We start from the raw sequence: 9667 nt of genomic DNA, 5'->3' as shown, positions 1-9667 counted from the left end.
CTGGTTATGTGGCGGAGCCGGGCAGTTTAACGCGCCTCTCGTCCTCAGCGCGTCGGGAGCCGGCGGCGGCGGCGGCGGCAGCGGGACTGCTCGGCGCGCCGGAGGAAGGATATCAGTTTGGAGAGGATCGGTGTGTGCGCGCGCGGCTTTAAAGAGGGGCAAGCGCAGAGGGGCTCCCCGCACTCCGCCGCTCAACTTGGAAGGCCCCACGCGCCCCGGCTCGCTCCTCGGCTCGCTGCTCGGCTCTCCGCCGGCCGCCCCCTTCTCCGCGCGGGACGCAGCCCGCAGCGCGGCGGGGCGGGGGTGGAGGACGCGGAGCGAGGGGCCGGCGGCGGCGGCGGCGGCGGGGGCAGCGGGAGCGGCGGACGCGTGCGGCAGCCCCGGGCGCGAGCGCCAGCCGGGGCGCGGGGAGGGCGAGACCGGAACGCCGGGGGCGGGGGCGCCGCGCAGGGGGAGCGGCGGGGAGCGCGCGGGACGCGGCCCGAGGCCGGGCGCGAGCCGGGGCACCGGGCGGCGGCGGCGGCGGCGCGCGCCATGTCGTTCAGTGAGATGAACCGCAGGACGCTGGCGTTCCGAGGAGGCGGGTTGGTCACCGCCGGCGGCGGCGGCGGCAGCAGCAGCAGCAGCGGCGGCGGTGGCGGCTCTACGAACAATAACGCTGGCGGGGAGGCCTCGGCTTGGCCTCAGCAGCCGCTGCCAAGACAGCCGCCGCCGGCGCCGCCCGCGCTCCAGCAGCCCAATGGGCGGGGGGCCGACGAGGAAACGGAATTGGAGGGCCTGGAGCCCCAAGACCTGGAGGCCTCCTCCGCTGGGGCCGCCGCCGCAGCCGCCGCCGCTACCGAGGACGCCAAGGAGTTGCTGCTCCCCCAAGACGCGGGCGGCCCCACCTCGCTGGGCGGCGGTGGCGCGGGGGGCCCCTTGCTAGCGGAAAGGAACCGTCGGACTCTGGCCTTCCGAGGCGGCGGCGGCGGCGGCAGCGGGGGTCTCGGCAACAATGGCAGTAGCCGCGGCCGGCCCGAGACCTCGGCGTGGCCCCTGAGGCATTTCAATGGACGAGGGCCGGCGGCCGCGGAGCTGGAGCTGGACGCGCTGGAGGGGAAGGAGTTGATGCAGGACGGCGCGTCCCTGAGCGACAGCACCGAGGACGAGGAGGAGGGGGCGAGCCTGGGCGACGGCAGTGGGGCGGAAGCCGGCAGCTGCGGTAGCAGCAGGCGGTCGGGCGGCGATGGCGGGGACGAAGTGGAGGGCTGCGGTGTGGGAGCTGGCGAAGGAGACCCCGTCCAGCACTTCCAGCTCGCGCGGCGCAAGTCCCTAATGCAGAAGCTTCAGTGCTCCTTCCAGACCTCCTGGCTCAAGGACTTTCCCTGGCTGCGCTATTCCAAGGATACCGGGCTCATGTTTTGCGGCTGGTGCCAAAAGCCCTCCGAGGATGGGGGAAGCGGGGACCTCCCCCTGGCGGGGCATGATGAGCTTTCGCGAGGGACCCGCAACTACAAGAAAACCCTTCTCCTGAGGCACCACGTCTCTACCGAGCACAAACACCACGAAGCCAACGCCCAGGTACGCTGTATCCTGCGTCTGCTTTTTGAAAAAGCGGGGCCTCGGGGCTGAGATTGGTGGGCTGCAAGAGTTGACTTTTCCTGAGTTAGGGCATCGTTCCCCCCTGCGGGGAGGTGCGGGGGAGGCTGCCGCGTGGGGGGTTCTGGAAGCCTGGGAACAAGTTTTCCAAAGTTGTGGCTGTGTGGTGTAGGGGGAGTGAGGTGGCGTGACACTTTGCTAATCGTGGCGCTGGGTTTGCTTTTTTTTTTTTTTTAATGTCTTTATGACAGATTTTTGTTCCAAAAGAACGTTTTTTTTTTAAAAGTAGATTGAAGGTTTTAGCCTAAAAGGATGACTTTGAGTGCTGTGTTTCATTAGCTGTGATTTTTAGAGAAGTCTCCTTGAGCTGGAAGACATTTAGTGTGCTGTGAGAAGTCTTATCTGGCGACTCTTGGTAAAGAGTGGATTAAACCAAGTTCCCTAACCTGGCGGTAACCCTTTCAAGAAAACATCTAGCTGAAAAAGTTCTTACGTTAGGGCTCGGGCTCCTCACGGGAAGCCTCGGAACAGTATGTAAATGTTGGGGAAGCTATTTGAATAACTCCTTTCTCTTGCGAGTAATTTTAACTAAACTCTCCTCTGCTGAACTTGTGGAAAGAACTTTCTTACCAAGGCTTGCTCGTGGTAAATCTTCCTGGCTCTTACTTGTGTACTTCTGCTCGGATTCCTGTGCTGAGATTTCTCTGGATCCTCTCTGAGAAGCGTGCTTTTGTCAGTTTTTACGTGAGTGCTTTAGACTTAGCAACGCTGGAGATGCTTTCATGTGGAGTGCTGTGTGTTAGGTAGTTGATCTGAACTGGTAGGGAATTTTTTTGGTCGCATCCTTGAAAACCCCAAGTCTTTCAGTTGCAAAATAAGTAAGCCGTGCTTTAGTTCTTAGTCCTTGTTTTAACATTGCTAGTCTAAAGATAGTAGCCTAACCAACAAGCTGATAGATGTTGACCGGTCCAGGTTTTTTTTTTGATTTGTTTTGTTTTTGTTTTGTTTTTTTCCTTTTCAGAAGACCTGTGGTGGTGGATGGCCAGTCATTGATTTTAGAAAGTCAGCTGTCAGACATTTGTCCCTTGGTGTGGCGTTGGCTGGAGTGATCCTGCATCCAACAGACCTCTCACAGCAGGGAAAGGGCTCGAGTTGGCTGTAGCCAAAACGCACAGGGTTAGGATTCCCACAGAACACAGATAGGGTTTGGAGGGGGCGTTGTTTCTCTCCCTGCGTGTATGTAGTTGCTTGGAGCCCAGGAGGAAGGTCACCGAAAGATACAAGGCCCAGAAAGGTTAAGTAAATTGCCCTAAGTCTTAAGCATTCTGTGTGGCAACTGAGACTAGAGCCTATGGGAGTGTCGTAATAGAGAAAGAATGGGTCTGGAGTAAATCTGGGTTCAGATCTCAGCTTTCTGCATTCACTAGCTTTGTGAGCTCGGGCAATGGAGTGAGATAGGACTGACGTTTTCTTGTTTTTCTGTGTGTCAAACACATTTACTGCGCAAAGTATCTTTGTTCCCATTTTATGGAGAGGAATGTAAGGCTTTGAAGAGTTAATTAACATTCCTGATGTTATTTAGTGAAGACCTGTAACAATTTAAATTTCCAAATAATGGTGAGTTGGTTATCCAAAAAAAAAAAAATTCTTTAAAAGACAGCAGAAATTAATGTACTGGGAGTAAGTTATTCCGCTTATCAACACAGTCTCTGTGGGGAATGGGGATGCAAATTGTAATTAGCTTCTTCGTGAACCTGAAATTCTGGGAAGGGAGAATTAGTTGGGTAACCTTAAAGTAGACTTGGTGTGAGGTGTATTCTAAGCGGGAGTCGATCCTAGTTCATTTGAAGGGGAGTCAGTGTCTGTCGTTTTTCAAACTTGAACTGTCATCATTTTCCCCTTTGTGAAATTCTGTGTGGTGTAATTGGTAGATCATCTGATTTTTTTTTTTTAAGGTATTCTGTTAGATTGAGGACAGTACAGTTTAGGATAGCCCAGTTTGTTTAAGGCTATGTATTGGTCCTTGAGTGAGTTTTGCTTGTTTCTGCTTCGAAGGATCCTAATAATTTCCCTAGTTCCTTAAATAGTGGGGAAGACGTCTTGTTTCCCAGATACCACCGTCAAATTTCTTTGTCCTGCTCCTTGGGGCAGTTTGTGATTTTGTTGGTTATTGCTGCCCTAACTACAGGGTCACCTGTAGGAGGCAGTGTAAGACAACCTGTGAGCGCATTCTTGGGTGGGTGGGGGCGCGGACCAGGACCAGGTCATATTCTCTTAGTTGAGGTCCCCTTTCCTTTGCAAAGCATATGGGCCAGTGCACGGTTGCTTAGTAAGTTACAGCTACTATTTACTTGTTATTTTTATTATGGATAGTTATCTCCCTGTCATCAGTTTTGTCCATTTTCTAGCCACTGTCATTTGACTAGAGAGTGAGTTTTTACAGCTCTGGCAGTCAGATTCTTTGGATATTGTCAGCCTGGTTCTTACATCCTACAGGATTTTTTTAAGCTCCCCAAGGAATATCTTGCATTAACCTTGTCTTGGCTTAAAAACATGGAAATGGGAGTTTTGGAATTTCTCAGGCGAGAATTCAGTTTGAACCGGGAGTAGTTTGTTCTCATTTTTCTTTGTAGGAGACCTGTTTTGGAGAGTTTGAACAGATTTTAGTATGTCACCAAAGATTACTTTTCCTATATTTTTCTATAAATAAGAGAAGTTTTTTTTTTTTTTTCTTGTTAACTTCTTGAGGGTGAGTAGACAGATTTGAGCACTCTTGAGCAAAGACTGATAACCTGCTCTTTGGATAGGTGTTAAAAGGACTCCTCACGGAGGCTTTAGGCATGCTCTGAGTCTTTGTTACGTCCCTCCCGTTTCAGAGGTATACCTCTGTAAGGACATAAACTGTGGTTTATTTTGAATTACCAGCTGTACCTCCAGGGTCAGGTTCAGTGATTAGCTCTTTCAGGCTTTAACCATCTGGCCCGGAGGACTTTTTAAAATGACTTTAATAATAGTGATTACTACTGCATCTTGGTTCAGACCACTTTCTCTACCCAGTTGTGAAATTTCGACTGCCTAAATCATGCATTCTGTCAACTGTAACAGTCTACTGAGCCTAGAACATGAACCCAATGTATTACTATTGTAGGTTTAGTTAACCTTTCCAGAAATCCAGACCAGTGATGTGATTGAGACCAGTAATTTCACTGGTTGAAATATGTAGATGTCGGTAGCTGGAGCAACTTCTTGGCTTTTGGCAAAAGTCAGGCCCAGAGGTTGGTCAGTTTTACATTTGAAAGGCAAAGCTGCAGGGCAAGGCCATCTCTGGCCCACACCTCACATAACTGCAGTAACCAGAGATGACCAGGCCAAGGCCAGGAGCTAGGAACTCCACCTGGGTCTCCATGTGGATGGCTGGAGCCCACGCACTTGTTGTCTGCCTCCTGGGATGCATCAGTACTAAGCTGGATGGGAAGTGGTGTGGCTGGGAGGTAGACACTCCAGAATGCAGTGTAGGTATCCCAAGCAGTGGCACCAAAACAACAGATCTAAGTTGGTTAATTACGTTTTTTTTTTTTTAAGACTTATTTTATTTTTATTGGAAAGCCAGATGTACAGAGAGGAGAAGAGACAGAAAGGAAGATCTTCCGTCCGCTGATTCAATCCCCAAGCATGGTGGATCCAAAACCAAGAGCCAGGAGCCCCCTCCTGGTCTCCCATGCAGTTGCAGGGTCCCATGGCCATCCTTGACTGCTTTCTCAGGCCACAAACAGCTGGATGGGAAGTCGGGTCTGCCAGGATTCGAACCGGAACCCAAATGGGATCCCAGCAATGTGCAATGTGAGAACTTTAGTCTCTAGGCTACTGCGCCAGGCCCTGGTTGGCCAATTTTAACAGTTTAGGAAGAAATTGTGACAGATCTTTGAGAGGAAAAATTAAGATGAACCTGTGACCCATTAGTCATTGAATAACTATTATCATTGATTTATTGTGTTTGATTTAGTAGGGGATGGCTCATTTCCTTTGTGGTTTTCAGATTTTTGATTGTATCTGACTACTGTGTAGGATTTGCTTCTTTCGCCCTCTAAAATTTAGTTTGTTGAATCTAAGGCACTGGAGAGGAAAACCTGTGTCAGATTTTTTTTGCCTCTGCTTTCAAGGAATGTGTAGTTGAGTAATGAGAGGCAACCATGCTAGTGCAGTTAAATGCCATGGTAGAAATGTGTTCATTGTGCACTGGACAGCAGTAGGGGGGGATTGAACAGTTGTACCTGCACAGGTTGAGGGACACTTGTAGTCTTGCTCTTGAGCTTGTTAAGTAAGTGTTGCTAACAACGGAAGTGGAAGGATGTTCTGATGATTACAGCTGAGAGCAGCCTGAAGAAAACGGAGAAGTGATGTCTTGCTGTGTCTGAGAGAAGTGGATATTTTGATCAAGATGAGTAAAATCAAGCTGGAGCAGATGGAGAGACAGTGGTGATGGAGGTTCTCTGTCGAACTGATATTTTATTCTTTGAGTGAATGGGTGACAACGGTAGTGTTTTGTTTTTGTTCTTAAGATTTTTTTTTTTTTGAAAGGCAGATTTACAGAAAGGAGGAGACAGAACTCTTCCATCCACTGGTTCACTCAGTGGTTGAACCATTGTGCCAGCCCAGGAAATATCTTCTATTGACTGGTTCGATTGCCAGATGACCAGAACAACCAAGGCTGGGCCAGGACATTCAGGGGAGTGCAGAATTCAGTCTGTCTCCAAGGTGGGAGGCAGAGGCTCAGCTACTTGGTATTACCTGCCACCTCCCACTGTGCAGTGTAGCTGGAAACTGATGGGGAATTTTTATTCCAGGTGGCCTCTAACAGCAACAAACAAGGATCTGCTTGATGTTTTTTCTTGAAGCCAAAGAACATTTCAGTTTTATTAATGGATTGAGTGGGGCTCATTAGGTTATACTGTTTGCAGCTGAAGTTAGCTTCTCAGCCACGAGACAGGGAAGTAGTCCTAAATACTCCAGGAGTTAACAATCCCTGGGCTTTTAAAAAAGCTGAGACTTGGGCCTGCGCAATAGTGTAGCAGTTCTCGCCCAGGATCCCATGTGGGTGCCGGTTCTAATCCCGGCTTCCCTCCTGCCTCCCATCCAGCTCCCTGCCAGTGCCCGGGGAATGCAGTTGAGGACAGCCCATAAGCCTTGGGATCCTGCACCCATGTGGGAGACCTGGAAGAAGCTCCTGACTCCTGGCTTCAGATTGGCTCAGCTCCAGCCGTTGGGGCCATTTGGGGAGTGAATCAATGGATGGAAGAGTTCTCTATCTCTCCTCTCTGTATATCCAGCTTTCCAATAAAAATAAATAAATCTTTTAAAAAAAAAAGCTGAGACTTCTGTAGATTCCTGTGTCTTCTCCCATCTGTTGCATCACTTAAGTTTTGTTAATGTTTTTATCTTTCAAATATTTTTCAAAACTGCCTCATCTCCCTGGTTAGATATTTGTTTTTTCCTTTTTTAAGGATTTATTTATTTTTATTGGAAAGGCAGACCCATAGACAGGAGGAGAAGCAGTAATCTTCCATCTTCAGGGAGCTGTATGGAAAGTGGAGCAGTCAGGACATAAGCCGGCATCCATATATGGTTTCAGTGTGTGTGGATGCGTGCGCGCATGCAAGGCCAGGAGTTAATCATTGAGCCATCACTCTGGAACCCAGTAGATTACTTTTGTCTTGAGTTTTTGATAAGCTAGGACATTTGGTGTGATGAAGACAGAGTCTTAGAAATACTGAATTATCCTCCCCAAATTAAGGATCTGGTGACCATAGCCTAGGATGACTGCCAGTGGGAGCCACCTCCTCAAGTGCTTTGAACTGCTTGATAATAAAAACACAGCCAGCTCTGGATTGGAAGTGCTTAATTTAATTCACTGCTTGCACAAATGCTATGCAAGTGCTGTCATTCTATTCAGGGTCTAACATTTTTTGCTTCTCCCACACGTTCATACCTAAATTATGATATCTTAGAATATTGAACCAGTTAAGCTGGCTGACCAGGTGTAGCATGTATAGCAAAGTTTAGTGTCAAGAATATTCTGTAGAGAACAGAAGCAAATTAATTTTTAAAATGTTATAAAGATTTTTTTATTGGAAAGTCAGATTTACAGAGAGAGGGAAAAACAGAGAAGAAGATCTTCCAACTGCTGATTCACTCCCCAAGCAGCCACAATAGTTGTATCTGAGCTGATCCAAAGCCAGGAGCCAGGAGCTTCTTCCCAAGCCTTGGGATGCAGGGTCCCAAGGCTTTGGGCCGTCCTTGACTGCTTTCCCAGGCCACAGTCAGGGAGCTGGATGGGAAGTGGGGCCTGCCGGGATTAGAACCAGCGCTTTTATGGGGTCCCAGCACATACAAGATAAGGACTTGAGCCACTAAGCTAACTTGCCAGGCCTAATTAATGAAATTTTGTTCAGTTTCAAAAGGGACAGCAAATAAACATTACGATGCCTTTATAGAAAGTTAAACCATAACAGTAATTACAATACTGAGTATTTTACTTTTTTTTAAAAAAGATTGATTTATTTTTATTGCAAAGTCAAATATACACAGAGGAGGGGAGACAGGAGGATCTTCTGTCCAATGATTCACTCCCCAAGTGGCTGCAATGGCCGGTGCTGAGCCAGTCTGAAGCCAGGAGTCTGGAGCCTCTTCCAGGTCTCCCACACAGGTACAGGGTCCCAAGACTTTGGACCGTCCTCAACTGCTTTCCCAGGCTACAAGCAGGGAGCCAGATGGAAGGCAGGGTTGCTGGGATTAGAACTGGCACCCATATGGCACCCAGTGCATTCAAGGCGAGGACTTTAGCCACTAGGCTACCCCACCAGGCCCTTATTTTATTATTTAGTCATACATGTCCTAAGTGTTTTCATTTGTGTCTGCCAAATGGTTTGAAATGTCACACAAGGCTGGTTTATTTAATATACAAGATGTTAAAGTGAGTAAAACTTTTGACAGTTTATGTATTTGTTTCTTGAAAGATGGTTCACTTCACAAATGCCTGCAGGCCATGCCACAAGGAACTCCATTCTTGTCTGCGACGGGATGGCAGGGTCCCAAGCTCCTGGGACGTCCTGTGCTGCCTTCTGTGACAGAGTAGCAGAGTTGAATCAGAAGTGCAGCAGCTGGGACTCCAGTAAGCAGCAGCAAGGGATAGCAGTAGCATCCACACAAGCTTAACTTGTGCCACAGTGCTTGCTTGGCCCAGGTGGCATCTGTGTCGACTTCCCAGGTTCGTTAGATAGATTGTGGTTTAGTTTGAGTGTATATGACGTTTTGGGACCAGGACTCGGAAGTTAAAACCATTGTGGGTGTGTGAATACACTTATATAGCATGTAAGTATATGCTATAATTAGATACACTCCTCACTGGATCAGTTGGATTTGGTGATTGTTTAGGAATCCTCCATTTATAAAGCATTCAAGAATTCTTTCAAAGTCCTCTATCCTGTTATCCTTCCTCCCTTCAATCTTTCAAACACACTTACACATATCCTGTTCCATGTCTTTCTCTGTGGTAATAGGATCTTGGATCTGTTTCATTATCTTAAGAAACAATCCATATGTATATTAGTGCTTTGTGCCTAAGAAGTCATGAAAAGTTTTAGCACTTAAATCAGGGTAGCATTTTCAATTACCTTTTCTACTGGAAATGATCAAGCAGGTTTTCTCTTGGAAAAGTGATTTCCTTCATTTCTTTAACAAAGTTATTAAATCGTGTGTAAGCACTAGTCAAAGTGGTGGAGAAACACAGAGCTGCAAGGGAGCTTACTCACCTAGCAATGCAATGACAAAGTCATAAAATGATTATAACAGTTACGATACTGCTGTATTGTGTTAAGACGAAAGCTCTCAGGGATAGTGACTTGCTCAAGGACACGCAGTTGATCATTGGTACCAGCAACAGTCTGAAATTAGATTGTACTCTTTTATATTTTATAGTACAGATTCTTTCATTGTTGCATAGGAAATTACCTTCTTTAGCAATTTAAATAGAGCTGTAATTGGCAAATTTTATAAACATAAGGAATTCTGAATTCAGAGATGTATGTCTTGC

The 9667-nt window shown here is 47.9% G+C and overlaps 1 protein-coding gene across 2 annotated transcripts in view; it reads left to right on the top strand.

Annotated features, from left to right (window-relative positions):
* Positions 1-534: 534 nt before the first annotated feature.
* The window catches only part of ZBTB10 (zinc finger and BTB domain containing 10), a 28801-nt gene continuing 19668 nt past the window's right edge, over positions 535-9667 (top strand). For both annotated transcript variants that reach the window (XM_040994065.1, XM_040994058.1), the window contains exon 1: positions 535-1560. In XM_040994065.1, coding sequence (XP_040849999.1) covers positions 535-1560 — 1026 coding nt within the window. The remainder of the gene's footprint in view (positions 1561-9667) is intronic.

The sequence above is a fragment of the Ochotona curzoniae genome, unplaced genomic scaffold (genome assembly GCF_017591425.1).
Source record: "Ochotona curzoniae isolate NIBS_2020 unplaced genomic scaffold, NIBS_Ocur_1.0 contig_1071, whole genome shotgun sequence".
In the NCBI taxonomy this organism is placed as follows: Eukaryota; Metazoa; Chordata; class Mammalia; order Lagomorpha; family Ochotonidae; genus Ochotona; species Ochotona curzoniae.
The sequence above is the reverse complement of the archived record's forward strand: the minus strand, read 5'-3'. Positions and strand labels throughout refer to the sequence as shown.